Genomic DNA, 21,812 nt, shown 5'->3' on the forward strand with positions numbered 1-21,812 from the left:
TTTTTTTTTTTTCTGAGACAGAGTCTCTCTTTGTTGCCCGGGCTAGAGTGAGTGCTATGGCGTTTTCTTGCTGATTTTTTTGAGTTCTTTGTAGATTCTGGATATTAGCCTTTTATCAGATGCATAGTTTGCAAATATTTTCTTTCATTCTGTAGGTTGTCTTTGTGCTCCATTGATTATTTTCTTTGCTGTGCAGAAGCTATATGATCTTCACAACAGATGCAGAAAAAGCATTCAACAAAATCCAGCACCCTTTCATGATAAAAACCCTCAACAAACTAGGCATAGAAGGAACATATCTCAAAATTATAAAAGCCATATATGACAAACCCATAGCCAATATCATACTGAATGGTGAAAAGTTGAAAGCATTCCCCCTAAGAACTGGAATAAGACAAAGGTGCACACCGTCACCACTTCTATTCAACATAGTACTGGAAGTCCTAGCCAGAGCAATCGGACAAAAGAAAGAAATAAAGGATATCCAAATTGGGAAAGAGGAGGTCAAATTATTGCTTTTCACTGATGATATGATCCTGTATCCAGAAAATCTCAAAGACTCTACCAAGAGACTCCTGGAATTGATAACTTCAGCAAAGTCTCATGATACAAAATCAATGTACACAAATCAGTAGCATTTCTATATGCCAATAACAGTCAAGCTGAAAGTCAAATCAAAGACTCAATACCATTCACAATAGCTAATTTACAAAAAAAAAAATACTTAGGAATATACTAAATGAAGGAAGTGAAAGATCTCTATAAGAAGAACTACAAAACACTTATAAAAGAAATCACAGATGACGCAAACAAATGGATAAACATATCATGCTCATGGATCAATAGAATCAACATTGTTAAAATGTCCATATGTCCAAAGTGATTTACAGATTCAATGCAATCCTCATCAAAATACCAATATCATATTTTACAGATCTAGAAAAATAATTCTATGCTTTTTTTGGAATCAAAACATTGCCCGAATAGCGAAAGCAATCCTAAGTAAAAAGAGCAAATCTGGAAGCATAACATTACCAGACTTCAAACTATACTACAAGGGTATAATAACCAAAATAGGGTATTGGTACAAAAATAGAGACAGAACAATGGAACAGAACAGAGAGCCCAAATATGAAATCGTCTACCTACAACCAAGTGATCTTCGACAAAGCAAACAATGATATACACTGTGGAAAAGAATCCCTTTGCAATAAATGGTGCTGGGAAAATTGAATAGCCATATGCAAAAGAATTAAGCAGGACCCCTATCTCTCATACTTACAAAAATTAATTCAAGATGGAGAAAAGATTTAAACGTAAGTCATGAAATCATAAAAATTCTAGAAGAGAAGATAGGAAAAACTCTTCTAGATGTCAGCCTAGGCAAAGAATTTATCACTAAGACCCCAAAGGCAATTACAGCAACTACAAAAATCAATAAACGGGACTTGATTGAATTTAAAAGCTTCTTTTTCTCATAGTATTCTTCCTCTTTGAAATTAGACATTTAACATCTATTTTTCCCACCAGACTGAAACCACCTTAAAGACATGGATTGCTATCCACAATGTTTAACTTAACATGTACGAATGTCCATGACCAGTTACAGAATTTGTGAGACCCAGTATAAAGTAGAAATAAGCATCCCCTTTGCCCAAAAATAATTAAGAATTTCAAGGCATTGACAGCAGAGCATCAAACCAAGAATTGGTCCTTCTAAGTACAGGCCCCTGAGCGACTGCACAGATGCACGGGTCCTAAAGCTGACTGTGTGTGTGTGTGTGTGTGTGTGTGTGTGTGTGTGTGTGTGTGTGTGTGTCTATCTATGAGTGCGTGTGTGAAATATGTTGAATATTATGCCTGGAACGTTAAACCATAAGAATTCAGAAACTATCCATAGAAAGAGCAATAGATAAAATTCAGATCACAGACTATAAAGAGTAGTCATATTTAGTTGAGGAAAAATACTTCAGATAATTAAGCAAGAAAGTATTTTTAGGCTAACAATAATTGACTATTTTGATTGAAGATTATAGAACATTAAGCATTGGTTATATGAAAATTTTCTATTTAAGTTGACATCATATATTCATTCATCATTCTGAGAATGTTGTCTTCCCTTTTAATATTTTGATTATAATTCATAGAATTGATATACTATTTTGTCTCGTTTGCTTTTCTGCATAAATCATTGAGTCTATGAGCAAACATAAGAGTAATCACCGCATTTCTTTATTCATGAAAAATTAGCATTTTAAAAATTTATAAAACATTTTCCTTGTCCATCTGTCTTATAAGAAATAGCATTCAGATTATCAAAAGCCAATTTAAGATTTCATTTTGGAATTTTTTACAAATGATATTTATTCTCTTTTAGAAAAATAATAACTTGATGTAGTTAGAATGTGCCCATTTTCACATAACCACAAAGACTCGAAATGCTTCAATTTACAGGAAGAGTCCAGTGAGAAATTTACATCTTCTCTCCCAGAACCCTAATTTCCCCTTATGGTCTCCCAAAGTTCAGGTATGCACAAGCCCTTATTCTGCCAGGCATTATGGTGATTTTAACAAAAAGGAAGATGGATTTCCTCTTAAGTTATTAATGAATGCACTTTTATTTTGTTCCTGAAAAGTAAAAAAAAAAAAAAATGTGCAGACTACAAGCAGTTACGTACTTCAATGCTGCTGCTGTCAGGGATTTTAAATAAATAAATCCCCAAGCTAGGTGTGTTTAGTTATAGAATTCATTTTTAAAAGCCACTCCAGTCCCATGTCTCTCTCTTCTCCACCTGTCACTCCAGGTTTTAGTCAAATGGAAATACTTGGCTTTTCCCACTCCGTTCTGTCTCCTGTTTTCATTCGCTCCGCTCATTCTCTTCCTCTTTCCTTCTGTTTCCCTTCTGCCTTCACACACTTTCTCTTTCACACATATTCATTCATGCATTCTCATTCACTCGTTCTCTCTTACACTGTCACTGAGCAATACTTACTGAATGCCAGCCATGTGCTGGTGATCATTCTATGTGGAAGTAAGCTGGGCTGGAAGAAAAAGGGCACTGTTGCTGGAACACAGTGAGGTAGGTATGAGGGGGCAGCCGTCAGGGAGGGCAGCGGGGCCTTTGCCTGGTACCCAGTGGGAAGTGACCAAAAAGGACGGGAATTGTAATCAGATATCCCACTGCTCTGAGGAGAATGAGGGGGTTATTGGCAAGAGTGAAAGCTGCAAGATCCCTTAGACAGCTTCTGTAGTCACCCTGCAGGGTTTATTTTGGAGGTAGAGCAAGCAGGACTTGCCTATGGATTGGATGTGATAAGTGAGACTAAAAGAGGACACAGAGATCCAAAGTTCAGGCTTGAGTAACTGTCTCACTCTCTAATTCATTGTTATTCTGTTTCTTTCTCCCTGCCTCCTCTTTTCCTGTTTTTTGTTCACACTGTGACAGAAAGTAGAATGTTCTTCACAAGCCCCAAGTTCATTCCTGTTCAGGTAGCAATTTAGAAATCACAGATTCCAGACACCTTTCCTGAGGTTTGCCACACCCTGGCAAAGGCACACCCACATGCAGATGTCTCCCTCCTGGCGTCAATGTCTACATTACTGCATTATTCACAAGGACTTCTAACAGGATTTCCAAGCATGGACTCTAGAGCCAAAATGCAGCAGGTTTGTATCCAAACTCTGCTAGCTAAGTGGACTCTGACAAGTCACTCAGGGAAGTCTAAGTTCTCCCATCTGTAAAGTGCAGATAAGAAAATGGTCTACCTCATCGAAAGCTTTGCATGAGACGATATGTGCAGAATGCTTAGCACAATACTGGCAGAGAGCAAATGCGAGATAGCCGTTATTATTATCTCTGTTGTTGTTACTGGTTTACATTATCCACCTTCAGGGTTTCTGCAGAATATCAAACCCAAATAATGCAGAAAAGACCTAGATAATTCAGACCTAGGAAAAAATTAACACCTCAGAGACACACAGTCAAGACAGACAGTGTGATTTATTAGCCAATGCAGATAAATATGCAAGTGGAAGTCACAGTTATTAACTATTATTGTCAGTTTCCATGTCCTCCACTCAACTTGGAGCTTGATTTTCCAAAGATACCACTTACCAGATTAGGTGGACCCACAGGATTATTTTTCCTTGAGGTCCCACCCGAGCAGGTGCACATACAGAAGACAGAGCTGAAAGAAACTGATTAGAGAGGTTGGAGGGGCAGAGGGCGTGACCCTCTTAATCATTCTTCACTTCCTTTTTTTACAAGATGACTTGGCATCGTCCACCACATCCGCGGCGGGAGCTGCGACGCCTCCTCGGTGGCGTCCACTTGCAGTAGTCCAGCTCGCGTCTTGCACATTCGTGGCTTTTGTGGACTTACTAGCAATAGAGTCGCCCAGCGTTTGCCAAGGAGTTTAGAGGTCCTCTGACAAGTCGTTTTACCCCGAATCGCTCTGATTCAGAAAGCAGGCTCGTTTCTCCTGCGGTGCTTTGGAAATTCGCGCCCTCCTCTGGTCCAGGTCCAGGTGCATGGGAAGCAGGTGGCCAGGAGAGGAGGTGGTGAAGGCGCGCCGGTGATAAACCCAAAGACTCAACCTGCAGACCAAGCGCAAAGTAGAAACTGAAAGTACACCGCCGGCGGATCCTACGGAAGTTATGGAAAAGGCAAAGCGCAGAGCCTGGCCGTGGTGTGTGCCGCCCCCCCTGGGATGGATGAAACAGCAGGCGCGGCGTGGGTGAGAGGAACCAGCTTCAGCAATCGCCCTACTGGGCAACCGCTCTCGGCAACTCCGCGGAAGACCAGGGTCCTGGGAATGGCTATGGGCGGTGAGAACTTGCTCCTGCTACAGTTGCGGTCATCATGACTACGCCCCCCTCCCGCGGACCATGTTCCATGGTAAGCGCTCCTCTCGCGCGGCGCACGACTTCGCGCGCCCAGCGCGCCGGGGCACTCCGGGACGCGCTGCTGGCCCCCGCTGCACGGCACGTCCGGGAATAGCCCGGCCTTGCACTTTGGACCTGCCGAGAGCACTGGCTCTCCCACGGGCAGCTGCCAGCTGAGCCTGAGTCCTGTGGCCCATAGCACACCTCTGGCTGCTGCGCCCGGCAGACTGTGAGAAGCAGTCCCGGACGCCTGCTTTCTGTGCCGAGACCGAGCGCGGCAGCCTCCGCGTTGCTCAGCGGCGGCAGCCTACAGCCCGGTCTCAGAGGTAGCCAGTGGTTCTCTGTCTATTAGCCTGTCTGTCTTGTCTGTCTGCCCCTAGCCAGCGCTGCCTTCTGCTAAACAGGCGCCCAACCCGCCCTTACCGTGTTTCTGGCTGTGCCAAGTCACTCACGCAGGCGGCCGGGGTTTGGCGAGCAGCTGGGCTCTTGCAGCTCCGAACTCCCTAGAGAAGTGAAAGCGAAGCTCCCACGGGACGCGCTTTTAAACCCTCAGGGGACAGGTCTTCGGAAAACCCCGTGTTTCCCCCTGAGTCAGGTTGGGAGTTTCCGACTGGGGCTGTACCTTGTGCTGTTTGCTGGGAACCCAAGCCCTGGGGCTGGCACGGAGAACGGCCAGCTTCTGTTTTTCCCTGCATGCTCGCTCCTCGATGGTGGCAGGATTAAATAGTCATGAGTTTAAATTCTAGACCCTAGCTGAGATCTCATATATTTTATTTGCGCGGAATACGGATTTAAAATGTACGAGGGCAGAATCGAGGTGGGCTGGATTCCGTTGGCAGCCTTGTAGCCAATGTAAAGACCCCCCCCCCCTCCAAAAAAATTACTGGAAAGAAAAAGGGGGAAAAGAGATGTGAGGGGAGAGGATCCGCTTAGGGAATTGGAATGTTTTACAGTCAGTACTTCCTCAAGCCAAAGAGGACAGTGGGGGAGGGTGCGGGAATAGGGAACTAACTGCTCTTCCCTGTGCGCTTTCCTGGCTACTCCATTAGATCAAAAGTGGTCTTTTCCCCCACCATAGATATTAAAAAAACAAGAATTGCTATAACCAAGGACTACTGGATCTGTAACAAAATAAAGGTAGGGGGAGGGGGAAGATACCCAAGACAATTTTGGAAGACTATTTGTAGGGGCTTAATATAAAATTAAGCATTGAACACGTCCCTGTTTTTCTTGCAAAGCCCGTGGTTCTCTTGCAATTACTTCTTCCTGGATCACTTCTCGTCCTAAGCCTTGCATTGCCTCTGATCCAAAGTAGAAAGATGAAATAAGAACTGGAAGCTAGAGTGTGCATTTTTAACAAAGAGCCTTTATTTCCTACAGCATGTCTGTATTAATCATTCACCATAAGTTGTTATTAGCAGACAAAATATTAAAATTCTAATAGTAATGATTATAATGAGTGTGTTTCTGCATTATGTTTCAAGAGATTTCTCTAAAAGATTAAGCTCCAGCAAGAGGGTGAATAAGGTTACTCTACACTTTTTTTTCCCATTTCTTTTGGGAGTTGAGGTAGTTGAGGACTTACTATGTGGTCTTCAACTATGCTATCTGGTTTGGTTAATTTCATCATATTTGAGGACTGAAAATAGAATAGTTATTAAAAAAAGAAAGAGAAAGAGAGGGAGAGGGAACTGAGAAAAATTAGAAAGCCTGAACAGGTAAAAAGGAGAATTTCAAACTGTATCACATCAGTGTTTAAATATCCTAAAAATGGAAAAGATTATTTCATAGGACCAACTTAAATGTTATAATCACACTCGTGTGTGAGATTTTTTTTTTTTTTCTGGTTTCACCCCTCACACCTAACCTACTACAATGAGAGAAAATATTTAGTGTCTTTTTTTTTTTTTTTCTGAAATAAGAGCTCATGATGCAGTTTCATAGCTTGGTCAGGAAGTATCTCACTGCAGTTCATGCAGAGGAAGATGGTGTTTTGGTGCATTCCCCTTGACTACACGTAACAGTTATTTTTATAGGAAGCAGTATAGTCCAGCAGCTGAAAGCTGAGTTTCTAGATTATTCAGTCTGACAAACCCGGATTTGAATCGTGGCTCTTACTAGATACATTATATATAGGACAAATTTTCTTTGTGCCCCAGATCTCCATCTATAAAATGTAAATAGCTTACGGTACTTACCTTATGAAATGATTATGTGAAATGGTTATAGAATTAAATTCCCAGTGAAAATAGGTCTATGTCATGAACATTCAGTAAACATTGATCTTAAAGACTGATAAAAGGCTGGATTTGAGGGACTGTGTAAAACAATTTATTTACGTTCACTTTGACCCCATAACTTAAGCAGTTGAGGATTGAATGTATTATTTGGCTTAAATTAAAAACCAACAAGAATTTTTAGACAGCCATCATTCTGGTTTAACCAAATTCCCTACTGAAAACAAATTCTCCAGTTTCAATCCCTTCAGGAGATCTAAAGACAATTCCACAAGCCCACACTTGCCTTGCATTGTTCCTTATGGTTTATCTTTTCTGTAACCTAAAGAAAAGTTCAGGGTTGAGTGTGACAACAATGTCAAAAGGACTCTCAACTCAGACAATCTTAGTATGTTACTCTCTGTGTGGTGCGAGAGAAAGGACTTCAATTACAGACCAAAGTACACATCATTAATGAGAAAGCCAAGAACCTAAGAGATGCGAGTCCCAGGCCCTGGGTGTGTTTGCAGCATTTCCCTGAGGTAATTTCAAATCTGAAGAGTTTCTGGAGTTTTTGGATGGGCAGGTAGAGTCTTAGAATTAAGGTGCCTAAGAGCTGACAGTAATATCAAGAGATCATTTAGTCTAAAGGTTTAATTTTAGAAATCAGGTAAGTGAAGCTTAAAAGATGCTCTGTCATTCTCTCAGTCACACAACCCATTGTCATACCAAGACAAAAATCTCAGGTCTCCATATTGCAAACCCTTTGTGCTTTGCATTGCCCTAGTCTATCTGGGCTAATTATTCAACAACAATGGAACTCAACAATAGAATATGCTCTTTACAGGCAAGGGAAATTATGTGTTAGAATTGAGAAACCAGTTGTAATATACAAATAAAAAGACTGTGGATTTTCCACCAATCCATCATTGGAAAGCATTGACAAAATGTCATCCAGTGAATGAATAGGTTGATGTGAATTTTAGGAACACTTAGTGTTGAAAATTGGGGTTAAGAGGACAGGCGATGCTCATAAAAAATAAAACAATCACACTTATTAAAACATAAAAGGTTGACCTTTGAAATAACATTTAGGATAATGGCAAAAATATCTCTTTAGTATTTAATTATTTTATTATATTCTCCTTTAAGCTCATGTCAAGTTAAATGCCACATAATTTTTCCTTTATCATCACCTACTCCTCTCAAAGTATACCTTTTGAATACCTGTAAGATGACAGAGAGAATGAAAAGTTTGTTTCTGTACAATCTATACAAATCTGATTACAAGGTTAGAACCTGTAAATAATTAGCAGTTCATTATTGTTTGAGAATCTTTAGGATAAAGGAACCACAGTAGAAGAGAGAGGCAAAATTGAATAATATTACATGGAAGTGGTTTTCATTCAGAAGACCAATGTGTTACATATTCTCAATAGATTCTGAACATTTCTGATCAAATCCTGGTGAGGCAACAAAATCAGGTTAGCATCCAGACCTGGCACCTACTCTCTGTGTGTTATAATGAGATTAACTTGAAGGACTCTTTTGATATTTAGAGATTACATATTTATGTGTGTGTATATGTAGATAAACAGTCCCTGGTACATGGTAGGTACTCAGTTAAAGGAAACTAGCATCATCATTATTAGTCTCCTAAGTGAATTCTTGCTCATCATTCGTATAGGCATTTAGTGGCAGAGCTATGAATAGATTTTGCCAATTTTGTCTCATTTCTAGATTATTTTTGTTTCTCTTACTATGTCAAGTGTCAGTCACATATGCAAAGGAAAAGCAGGATTTATCTTTGTTCCCATAACTGCTACCCAGCTAACATTCTCTAATTGTAAAAATATAGGTCAGTTAATTTATTGGGGAGTGCTACTGATTTTTTATATGACAGATAATGATATAATAGATGACAATGTTGTTGGGAACTTTATGATATCCTAAACAGTTAGGCTGTTGTCACAATATTAGTTCCTTGGGTTTGAAGGAGTGTTGTTTGTACTCATAATCAGAGAAGACATGCAAGTGAAACGTCTTGCACTCAACAAGTACAGTTAAAGTTCATTTGGGAAATTCAGAGAAAATAAATTGTCACTGTAACTCAGGAGTTTACAGAATGATGCAAACAAGACACTACGGCAGGCTTATGAAGAAATAGGTCCCTATATAACCAGATTTTAATGTTTCTGGGAATCCCTGGCTTTCCATCATAACTGCCCCAAATGATACCATTTATAATTTCATTTCTTTTGACTGGACAATTGTCCTTCATTGGGAAGGGTTACAAAAAACAGATATAAATCATTGGTTACCAGGATGTGAGTTTATTTATTGAGCTTCTCTAACATGGCAAGAAGCTGGACAGAACTGTGTTTGAAAAGAGTATAGGTCCATGAGCATTTAGAAACAGAAGATAGTGAAAGAATAGGAAGAGAAGTCCCAAAATGCAAAGGTTGAATTTATAAGAGTTTTGGGAACTGTAAACCCTTTAAGGTTTAAAAAGAAAGAACATAATCACAGTGCAGCACCAAGAAGATTAACCTCCCACAGTGCTGCCTCCAGGAAGTAACTGGACACACGGACTACTGTCACATTTTACAAAAATATGCAATCATGAACCATACACCTGCGGTCCCCAACCTCTGGGCCGAGGACCCGTACCCGCTAGGGGCTGGGATGCAGAGCTCCACTGCACCTCCCCGACCCCACTTGCTCACATCACCACCTGAGCTCTGCCTCCACCCCCGACGCCGTGCATGGAAAAATTGTCTTCCGTGAAACCAGTCCCTGGTTCCAAAAAGGTTGGGGGAACACTGCACATACACCACAAAATTTCAAACAACGTGTAACTCTTTAAACTGTAGTACACCTCTAGACCTGTAGATCTATTTTTACAGTGATGTTCAGCATAAACCCAATTGAACAAATTGTCATTACACTCTGGAGTGTTTTTCAGAAGCAAGGAGTCTCTGATTTCATCAAATCCCTTTTGCACTTTCCCGAAGAGTAATTTCAAAATAAAAAAAGTGAAAGAAATCTACATGCCAAAATGCCATCCCACTTTCTTTGTTACATAATTTCAACTTTTTGGGCTCTTCCTGCACTACTCCAAAACTGAGCTGCATTCTAAAAATTATTAGAAATAAGTGATCAAGTCCATTGAAACACTGCAATCAAATGTAATATGACATCACATTTAACTCTTTCTTATTTACTGTTAAATTTAGTTTCTTTTAGGTATATCTTTGGAATTCCTCCATTGATCCTTGTTCTGTTGCCGGTAGCATCATCTGATTGTGATATTGAAGGTCAAGATGGCAAAGAATATGAGAACGTCCTAATGATCAGCATCGATGAGTTATTGGTATGTGCTTGTTTTTATTTTTCCAAACATTTTCATGCACTGGGAAAATGTTAAATATACTTTTGGTATTCAGTTTTATAATCAAATATCTATCTATATTTCTTGACAAGAAAGTGAATAAAATTACAGAATAAAACTACAGAATAAAATTTACTGAGCCACCAATTATATATATTCATAGTTGGTATCATTATGTCCTTTAAAAATAATTCTTTCCTAGACCCTAAGACTCCCGTAACTATCCATTTCGGTCCTATTTCCCTTCACTACCAAATTTATTATAAGCATTATTCAGCATCGATGCCTGCATTTCCTTACCTCCTGTTTATCTTGTTAGTCCACGTAGAAACATTATATTAGGAGAGGGAAAATAACAGAGCATAACATTTAAGAATTACGGTAAAAAGAGATGTGTAGTTATTGATACTTTACTTGAATGTGTGTACATGCATATATATGTATATGTGTGCATATTTTATACCTATGTGTAATATATAATTTTCCGAGTAAGATTTTTATTTGCAATGGACAAAGTTTTTTTAATTAATAGACTTAACATTTTAGAGAAGTTTTAGGTTTACAGAAAATTCGAGCAGAAAGTGCAGAATTCCTATGTACTCCCTAGCCCTCTGCAGTTTCCCCTATTATCATCATCTTGTAGTGATGTGCTACACTTGGTACAGTTGATGAACCAATACTGATACACCATTATTAAAGTTCTTAGTTGACATTAAGGTTCATTCTTCGTGTTGTAGAGTTTTATGGGTTTTGATAAATGTATAACATAATGACCTACAGCCTACAAACAACTTGCAACTGAGAAATCCACCACACTAAGGATATCTATAGCCAGGGCATCCATCCAGAACCTAGACCCATCAAAGCACCCACAAGCAAAGCCAAAGGTTCTTAACCAACATATGCTACAGGCAGTCCCTTACCAGTGAGGGGGGAAAGAAAAAGAAAGCCCCATCTAAACAAAAGAAAATCCCAAAATAAGAAATGACAGTTGCCCTAGATGAGAAGGAATTAGTGAAAGAACTCTGGAAGTGTGAAAAATCAGAGCAAAAGGACACACCCAAAAGGGAATACCAGCTCTCTAGTAATGGATACCAACCAAGATGAAAATATTGAAATGACAGATAAAGAATTCCAAATATGAAATGTAAGGAAGCTCAATGAAATCCAAGAGAAAATGGAAAACCAACTCAAAGAAATCAGAAAAACAATTCAGGAAATGAATGAAAAATTTACTAAAGAGAGCAATATGTTAAAAACAAATGGAACTTCTGGAAATGAAAAATTCATTTAAGGAAATACAAAGCACAGTGGAAAGTTTTAAGAATAGACTAGACTAGGCAGAAGAAAGACTCTAAGAGCTTGAAAACAATGCTTTTGAATTAACTAGATCAGTCAAAAATAAAGAACTGAGAATTATGAGGAATGAGCAAGGCCTACAGGACATATGGGATTATGTAAAACAGCCAAATATAAGAATCATAGGCATCCCTGAAGGTGAAGAAGAAAACACACAAGGGCTGGAAAACCTATTTGAGGAAATAATTGAGGAAGACTTCCCTGGTCTTGCTAGAGATTTACACATCAAGCTATAAGAAGCTCAATGAACACCTAGGAGATCTACTGCAAAGAGGTGATCACCAAGACACATAGCCATCAGACTGGCCAAAGTCAACATGAAGGAGGAACTCCTGTGAGCTGTGAGGTAAAAACATCAAGTAACTTACAAAGGAAAACCCCTCAGGCTAACTGCAGACTTCTTAATAGAGACCTTACAAGCCAGAAGGGATTAGAGCCTCATCTTCAGTCTTCTTAAACAGAACAACTGCCAGCCTAGAATTTTGTATCCTGCAAAACTAAGTTTCATATATGAAGAAGAAATAAAGACTTTCTAGACAAGCAAACACTGAGGGAATTTGTCAAGACTAGACCTGCCCTGCAGGAAATACTCAGAACTGCATTTTACATGGAACAGCACCACTCAAAAGCTAAAGCTCAGAGCCCATATAAAACAATAGCACAACAGGTAAAACAAAGCAATGAGGTTCTACCCAATGGGATGAACAGAATAACATCTCACATATCAATTCTATCAATCAACGTGAACAGTCTAAATGCCCCACTCAAGAGCCACAGGATGGTTGAATGGATGAAAAAATACAACCCAAATATCTGCTGTCTCCAGAAAACACACCTAACCCACAGACTCACAGATTCAAAGTGAAGGGATGGGAAAAAATATTCCATGCGAGTGGAAACCAGAAGAAAGTAGGTGTAGCCATTCTCATATCATATAAAATTGACTTTAAGTCAGCAATAATAAAGACAGACAAAGATGGTCATTATATAATGGTAAAGGGAATAATTAAAAAAGAAGACATAACAATCCTAAATATTTATACAGCAAACACAGGAGGTCCCAGATTCATAAAGCAAACCCTACTAGTTCTAAACAAGGAGATAAACAGCAGCATTGTAATTGCTGGGGACTTTAACGCCCCACTGACAGAACTGGACAGATTATCCAAGCAGAAAATAAATAAAAAACACTGTACTTCAATGGAATTCTAGAACAAATGGGCCTAACAGACATTTATAGAACATTTTACCCAAAAACTACTGAATATACATTCTTCTCATCAGCACATAGAACCTTCTCCTGTCTCAACAAATTCAAAAAAGTAGAAATCATACTATGTATCTTCTCAGACTACAGTGAAATAAAACTAGAAATCAACTCCAAGAGAAACACTCAGTTCTACACAAAGTCTTAGAAATTATATGACCTGCTGCTGAACGATTATTGGGTCAATAATGAAATTAAGACAGAGATCAAAAGATTCCTCAAACTGAACAACAAAGGAGACACAGGCTACCAAAATCGATGGGATTCAGCACAAGTAAGGTGAAAATTCATAGCCTTACATGCCTATATCAAAAAGACAGAAAGATCACAAATTACCAATCTAACGACACCTCTCAAGGAATTAGAAAAGGAAGAGCAAACCAAAGCTAAAGCCAGCAGAAGAAAAGAAATTCTAAAAAAATCATGTATCCATGATTACTGTATCATACAGAATAGTTTCACTGCCTTAAAAATCCCCTATGTTCCACTGATTCATCCTTCCTTTTCTTGCCCTGAATTCCTGGCAACCACTTATCTGTTTGTATTTCTGTATTTTTCACTTTTCTAGAATGTCATATAGTTGAAATCATCCAGTATGTAGCCTTTTTAGACTGAATTATTTCACTTATCAACGTGCATCAAAGGTTCTTCTATGACTTTTTGTGGCTTGATACCTTATTTTTTCTTATTGCTAAATAGTATTCCATTGAATGGATATATTACAGCTTATCTATTCACTGATTGATGGATGTGTCTTGGTTGCTTCCAATTTTTGGCAATTATATATAAAGCTTCTATAAACATGCATGTGTAGGGTTTTGTCTGGACATAACTTTTCAACTTGGGTAAATAATTAGGAACACAATTTCTGGATCATATGGTAAGTCTATGTTTAGCTTTATGTAAAACTGCCAAACTGTCTTGCAAAGTTGCTTTATCATTCTACATTCTAACCAGCGATGAATGAGATGTTAAAGCCTTCCATCTTGTCAGCATTTGATGTTGTCAGTGTTTTAAATTTTGGCCATTCTAATAGGTGTGTTGTAGTATCTAATTATTGTTTTAATTTTTAATTATCTAATGACATATTATGTTGATCATCTTTTAAGATACTTATTGCCATCTGTATGTCAACTTTAGTGAGATGTCTGAACTCACATCTTAGCTGACATCTTAACAATATTGGATTTTCCTACCCATTATCATGAACTATCTCTTCATTATTTAGATCTTTCTTTGATTTCTTTCATCAGAATTTTGTACTTTTCCTTAAATGACTCCTGTGCATGTATTGTTAGACTTATAACTAAATATTTTATATTTTTAATGTTATTATAAGCGATGTGTTTCAATTTTCAATTCCAGTTGTTAATTGCTGGCTTATAGGAAATCAATTGATTTTTGTATGTTAACTTTTATCTTGCAACCTTAGTATAATCACTTATTAGTTCAAGGAGTTTGTTGTGTTGTTGGTTCTTTGGTATTTTCTACATAGACAATCATGTCACCTACCAGAGTTTTTTATTTTAAGGTTTAAGAGTTATGTCAATACAATGTGATATATTGGTGTAATAAATAACTGGCCCTTTTCAATCATCATGAAGCCCCAAATGACAAAGGAAAATTCTCTCAAATGCTGAAAAAAATGGGAGAAATTTTCTAATCTGTCTTCTCCTTTCATTCCACTATCTCCTACACACACTTATGCTGAAGTGGCATGATGCCTTGGGGAATTCAGTATTGTACCTCTTAGAGGAATATGGGAACTTCAAGGTGATATTGAACACTGTACCACAGAGGTCCCTGATTTTGCTAATTGACAAGAAAAATGTGCACAATAAATGATAATTGCCCCATTTACATTCCTTGCTATTTTTGACATGGTATGCATTAAATGATGCAACTGAACTAATCTTTTGAGTCAAGATGTTTCCCATTTAATATTATTATCTGGGTAAAGAACCAACTAATATTAGGTCAACAACTTTTATAAATAAATATATGTGTGTAAAGCTCTGCCAGAAAAAGATGCTATTGGAAATTCAAAAGAAGTAGAGTTTTATCCAATAAATTCATGGCACTTTTTTTTAAAATATAAAGGAACTTATCTCATTAACATACACAACAAGAACAGGAACAACAGCCGCAACAATGATACTGTTTTGAAAAAACAAAACATGTCTACTCTTTTTAAGGAGGTTAATTCACAAGACATGGAAGAGTACACAGCTAATCAATCCAATTGAGTAGTGCCATGATAATCTTACAAATGTTTTCTGTAAATAGGAGGTGATAAATTTGAGGGGAGGAGAAAAAAGTCACAATGAATGATTCATATGAACATGATTGGTAGAGAAAATTTAGTCACTCACTCAGTGTGTACTAGATGCTTTACAGACATTACAGTGTTTAAGTCTCAGGGAGACCATAGTAATACTAATATTCTCTAAATATTCGTATTTAGTATTAGTGCTTCTTATTTTCTAAGTGCAAACACTCCTATGAGAAAGGCATCTTATGAACTCTATTTTACAATGGAAGAATCTGAGGCCCAGGGCTACTTAGTCTGCAAAGGCAGAACCAAATCTTTGCTTATGCTCTCTACTACCCACAAGCTTCTGCCTCCCAGTAGCAATCCTGGTGTGATAGTCTATTCATTCACCGAACATTTATTCGAGAAGTGAATTGCCCAGTGCTGCTGCGTTCCCCTGTGATAGGGCGGCCCTGGGTTCCAATGCAATGTCCCATAATCACTTCACTCTCCACCACCACATACCACCTCCCCCACAACACACACACAGTCTCTCTCCACTCTGGCAGGCACAGCACTGCTGGAGGGTGGGGGAGGGGTAGTGTAGGCAATGTACGACTGTCTTTTCTGCCCTTTTTAATTCCTCTTTCCTTGATATAATGGTAAAACAAGCTATAGTGATCTCTTACCTTATTTTTGGTTCTTTTGAAGGTGCCTCCTTGCGTGGATAGTTGTTGAATTTAGTGTTCATGTGTAGGGACAATCCTCAGACATTTCTATTTGGCCATCTTGCTCTGTCCCCTTGCCTTCTTTTTTTTTTTTTACTTTCTGTATAGTGTCTTTTGAAGCGCAAACATTTTTAATTTTGATAAAGTTCAATTCATTTATTCTTTCTTTTGTTGCTCATTCTTTTGATGTCATATCAAGGAAACCATTACTCAATTCAAGGTCACAAAGATTTACACCTACATTTTTTTCTAAGAGTTTTATGGTTTCAGTCTTACATACTGAGTTAATTTTGGTATATGATGTGATGTAGGTGTCCAATTTCATTCTTTTTCATGTGGCTACCCAGTCATTCTGCACACCTTTTATTGAAAAGTCTATTTTCCCATTGAATTGTCTTAGCACCCTTGTTGGAAATCAATTGAAACCAAATCCTTTAATCTGAAATTCTTATGCCAGGATCACAGTCTTCATTACTGTAGCCTTGTATTTAGTTTCAAAATCAGAAGTTTGGTCCTTAAACTACGTTTTTAAAGATATTTTATATTGATTCAATTACAGTTACTTATTCAATGGATCGCCTATTTTTGTTTTTTTTTTTAGGGATTTTGGTGTTAAATAGCTTTAGAATTTAAATACAATGTAAAGCTCTATGGTGTTCTGTCTTTGTGCAATAATTAAACCATGTGACTCCACACACAAATAAGCATGGTCCAGTGAGTGGCATGGACAGAAGCAACAACAGACTGTACAGAATTGGTGAGCAGCTTCAGGATATCATCTCTCTTATAGCTCCAAAGATCCTTTCTGATTCTCCCATTGGATTTTATTAATATTCCTATCATTTGATAAGAACACACTATATATTAAGTATAATTTTATACTTGTCTTATTGAAAACATATTTCAGTTATCATTTACTTTTTTCTCTTACCTCTGACATATATATTTTATTTTTATGTAGACACATCCATATAATAGAATTGCATAGGGTAAAATGTGTGCACGAAGGTAGGAGTGGTCAAGGGATGATGTGAAATTTATTCAGAAATAGTTGTTCTATAACACCACAAATAAGCCATATTTGAAGAAGAAAAGACTAGTCTTTCCCCTTTAAATAGTCCTGGCACCCACATCAAACATCAGTTGACCAGAGATGTATGGGTCTATCTCTGGACTCTCCAATGCTATTCTGTTGATCTATATATCTATGCCAGTACCAAACTGTCTTTATTATTGTTGCTTTGGAATAAGTTTTGAAATAAGGAAGTGTGAATCCTTCTATTTTGTTCTTTCTTTTTGAGTTTGTTTTGGTTATTCATGTACCTTTAAATTCTAAATGAATTTTAAAATTAGCTCATCAATTTCTACAAAGAAGTCAGCTGGGATTCTGATAAGGATTATGTTGCACCTGTAAATTAATTAGGATTATAATCTTCTTAATAATGCTTAAAAATGCTTCTGATCCATGAACATGGGATGTTTTTTCATTTATTTAGATCTTTTTAAATTTCTTTCAACAATGTTTTGTAGTTTTCAGACTATAGACTACCCTTCTTTTGTTAAATTTATTCCTAAGTATTTTATGTCTCTTTAATACTATTATAAATGGAATTGTTTTCTTAAATTTTATTTTAAAATTACCTACGATTCCTAACTCTGTACTCCTTGTACACTTACACAGGTATGTGTCTTATTTCCCTATATTAGTCTTTAAGCATATGAAGGACAAATTTTATGTTTGACACATCTTTGTATCTCACAAAATATCAGCACGGTATCTTACACATAGTAGTTTTTCAAATACTCAATAGATTATATATGAATTGTAATTAAAACCATAAACTAATGAGAACCCAGAACTCATTTCAAATAGGCTAGGAAGTCATTTTTTCTTGAACACATCTTTCTTTGGAAATTTATTATGAATCAAGTGTTTTGATATCTAATATGAACTAGTTTTGGATGTTATATAATATTATTTTATTCATAAAAATTATTTTATCTAAAATAACTCATATGGCTGAACTATGTAACTCTTTGTCACCAGAACAGAGACTGTTTCAAAATATAAAGGCTGCTAGAAATGGCCAGTTTCTAAGAATAATTCAGTATAATTGCAGGCACATGAAGGACTATCCTGTTTTTACATGTCATGAGCTTATAAGATGTAATGACTAATAGGTTATAATAGACTTTTATAACTTTCAATATCATTAACTCTGACTCTATTCTAGGGACCCTCACAGATTTAGCTGCTGTTTTGCACTGATATTAAGAACTCTCCAATAGCCTCAGGTCTACATCTCTCTTGTGAAATTTAAAGCTGTTTAATTCAAATGTCAACTAGAAATCTCTACCCGTATATACGGTGGCACATCATACACAATAGCGAACCAATCATCATCACTTTTAGCCTATTCCTGCTCCTGTATTCTCTATCTTAGGTAATGACACTAGCATTTTCCCAGTCTTTAATTCCAAAAGCCTGGAATCATCCCTGATAGCCTTTGCCCTTCATCTCATCCATCACCAAATCCTGTAGTTTAATATATATCCTTGACACCTATATAATCCATTCACTCTATTGAGTTCCACTAAGTCTTAGTTCAGGTAGTTGTCAGATCTCATGGGACCACTCTGTCACCTTCAATAGGCCCCTGGCTGATCTTCTTGCTTCCCATGTGCATTTGACCTCCTTTCTGACACTTTGAGGTATCTGTCATAAATTCAAATCTGATACCAACTTTCTCCTTTTTAAAAACTATTGAATAGTTTAAAATCTCACTCCCCCAATACCTGTCAGGATTTGGTCTTCCATTTGATTGATTTGCTAACAGAAGTAACCAAAGAAGGATCAAATTCTAGTCAAATATTGCTTTAAAAATATATCTAAATATACTATGTTTAAATGATTATAATAAACAGAGAAAAGATGTAAATTGACTATAATAAAAGTTAAATTAATTTTTATTATATCAAGTTATGCTAAGGTAAAAAACAAACTTCCTGTATACTAACTTAGTAGCATAACTACATCAGTTGCAATTTAACAAGGGAAGTTGTTTTTTAAGAGGCAAGACATTTTGTTTTATGAATAACCCTTTTGCTATTTATAAAAATGAAATTAAAATATACTAATTAAAAGACAGAGACTGAATGGATTTTAAAAAAAGAACCACTGTACATTGTCTACAAGAAACCCACTTTAATTATAAAGGTACACATAAATTAAAAGTGGATTAATAAAATGCTGTATATGTATACCATGGAGTACTATTCAGCTTTAAGAAACAATGGTGATATAGGACCTCTTGTATTCTACTGGATAGAGCTGGAACGCATTCTACTAAGTGAAGTTTCCCAAGAATGGAAAAACAAGCACCACATGTATTCACCATCAAATTGGTACTAACCGATCAACACATAAGTGCACATATAAGAATAACATTTATTGGATGTTGGGCAGGGGGCTGGGGGGAGGAGGGGACAGGTGTATGCATACACAAAGGATGCGATGCACACCATCCGGGGGGATGGACACACTTGAAGCTCAGACTTGGGGGTGGCAAGGGCAACATACGTAACCTAAACATCTCTACCCCCATAATATGCTGAAATAAAAAAAAAAATGAAAAAAAAAGTGAGGCGGTGGGGAATGATCTGCCATATTAACAATAATCGAACTGTGAGTAGCTGTATTTATTTCAGACAAAGGCAACTTTAGAGCAAGGAAGAATAACAGGGATAGAGGGTGTGTTACATAATAATAAAGTGGTCATGTCTCTAAGAAGATGTAAGAATCCTTACTGTGTATGTGCCTATCAACAGCATCAAAACCTGTGAGGCAAAAACTGATAACCCGCAAGAAGAAATAGATAAATCTCTTATAGCTGTAAACTTCCACACCCTTTTAGCAGTAATTGACAGAAAATCAATAAGGCAAAAAATCAATAAGGATATAGTTGAACTTAAAAGCACCATAAATCAACTAGATCTAATAGACATGTATAACATACTTCATTCTGCAACAGCATAACACACAGTTTTCGCAAGCTCACATGGAATACTCACCAAAATTGAATATCTTCTGAGCCATTAAACACACTTTAATAAAGTTTTATAAAGTATAAGTCATGCAAAGTATGCTCTCAAACCAAAATGTAATTAAACTAGAAATCAATAAAATAAGAAAGATTGATGGAAAATCCCCAAATATTTGAAGATTAAACAACACACTTTTAGATAACGTATGAGTCAAACAAGAATTCTCAAAGGAAATTTTAAAATATTTTGAGCTAAATGAAAATACATATTAACAGAATTTGTGGAACACAGTGAAAACAGCGCTTCAGCATTAAATGCACATATTAGAAAAGAAGAAAGATGTAAAAATAAGCTAGGCTTCCACCTTAGGAAAATAGAAGAGATCAAATTAAAACTAATCAGAAGAAAAGAAACAATGAAAATTAGAGATGAAATTGAAAACAAGAAATGAATGGAGAAAAATAAATGAAACCAAAAGCTAATTCTTTGGAAAAAAATCAATCAAATGAATAAGCCTCTAGCCAAGCTAACCAAGAAAATAAGAAAAAAGGCACAAATAACTAATATCAGAAATGAAAAAGGAGCCATCACTACTGATCCCATGAATATTAAAAGAATAATAAAGGAATATTATTTTGATGGTTAATTTTATGTGTCAACTTGGCTAAATTAAGGAACACCAAGGCTTGCCAGCAGCCACTAAAAGCTAGAAGAGAGCCATGGAATCACCTCAGAACCTCCAGAGGGAGTCAACTCTGCCAACTCCTTGATTTCAGACTTCTGGCCTCCAGAGCTGTGAGAGAGTAAATTTCTGTTCTTTTAAGCCACTTCATTTGTGGAAATTTGTTATACCAGTCCTAGGAAACTCATAAATGGTGACTAAATGGGCAACATCCTAAGAAAAAAAACCTCACTGATACTTCCCTTTGGAGAGAGGCAGTGAAAATGTTTGCTGGAGAAAGGCAAGGGAAGTGGGGAAATAGGATAGTCTCTATCAAAAGCAAAACACTTCACTCTCAATTGGCAGGAATATCAAAGGCAAAGTGACCACTCTCTCCCTATGGAAATTGGCTCATCACATCCTATGAAGCACTTAAAAAATAAACTGTTAAAAAGATACCACAGTGTAGGCCGGGCGCGGTGGCTCACGCCTGTAATCCTAGCACTCTGGGAGGCCGAGGCGGGCGGATTGTTTGAGCTCAGGAGTTCGAAACCAGCCTGAGCAAGAGCGAGACCCCATCTCTACTAAAAATAGAAAGAAATTAATCGGACAACTAAAAATATATAGAAAAAATTAGCCGGGCATGGTGGCACATGCCTGTAGTCCCAGCTACCCGGGAGGCTGAGGCAGTAGGATCACTTGAGCCCAGGAGTTTGAGGTTGCTGTGAGCTAGGCTGATGCCACGGCACTCTAGCCCAGGCAAGAGAGTGAGACTCTGTCTCAAAAAAAAAAAAAAAAAAAAAAAAAAAGATACCAGTGTTGATAATGGGGAAGCCTATGCATATGTAGGGCAGGGGTACCTGTAGAAAAAAGCAAACTGTCTTTTGTATTCTCTCACTTAACAACAATCAATATAAAAGCCTCTGTGATGGGAATTTTTCTCCCACATACCAAGCAAGCAACCTATTGTGCAGAGGATGCCAGCTGGGTGGCCTCTAATTCAGTTCAAT

The 21,812-nt window shown here is 37.3% G+C and overlaps 1 protein-coding gene and 1 long non-coding RNA gene across 5 annotated transcripts in view; one reads left to right on the top strand and one right to left on the bottom strand.

Moving 5' to 3' along the window:
• LOC105825333 overlaps positions 1 to 5,374 on the bottom strand; it is a 46,619-nt gene extending 41,245 nt beyond the window's left edge. Inside the window, exons 1-2 of one of the 2 annotated variants that reach the window (XR_001138256.1) lie at positions 5,309 to 5,374; positions 4,116 to 4,597 (exon numbers count right to left, since the gene is read on the bottom strand). This is a non-coding gene — a long non-coding RNA (uncharacterized LOC105825333). Of the gene's footprint in view, positions 1 to 3,982; positions 4,598 to 5,308 lie in introns of those variants that run through there. The other variant, XR_001138255.1, reaches the window with a different exon arrangement.
• The window catches only part of IL7 (interleukin 7), a 57,978-nt gene continuing 41,054 nt past the window's right edge, over positions 4,889 to 21,812 (top strand). For all 3 annotated transcript variants that reach the window (XM_012663093.1, XM_012663092.1, XM_012663094.1), the window contains exons 1-2: positions 4,889 to 4,898; positions 10,338 to 10,474. In XM_012663093.1, coding sequence (XP_012518547.1) covers positions 4,889 to 4,898; positions 10,338 to 10,474 — 147 coding nt within the window. The remainder of the gene's footprint in view (positions 4,899 to 10,337; positions 10,475 to 21,812) is intronic.

The sequence above is a fragment of the Propithecus coquereli genome, unplaced genomic scaffold (assembly GCF_000956105.1).
Source record: "Propithecus coquereli isolate 6110/MARCELLA unplaced genomic scaffold, Pcoq_1.0 Scaffold8, whole genome shotgun sequence".
NCBI classification, from domain to species: Eukaryota; Metazoa; Chordata; class Mammalia; order Primates; family Indriidae; genus Propithecus; species Propithecus coquereli.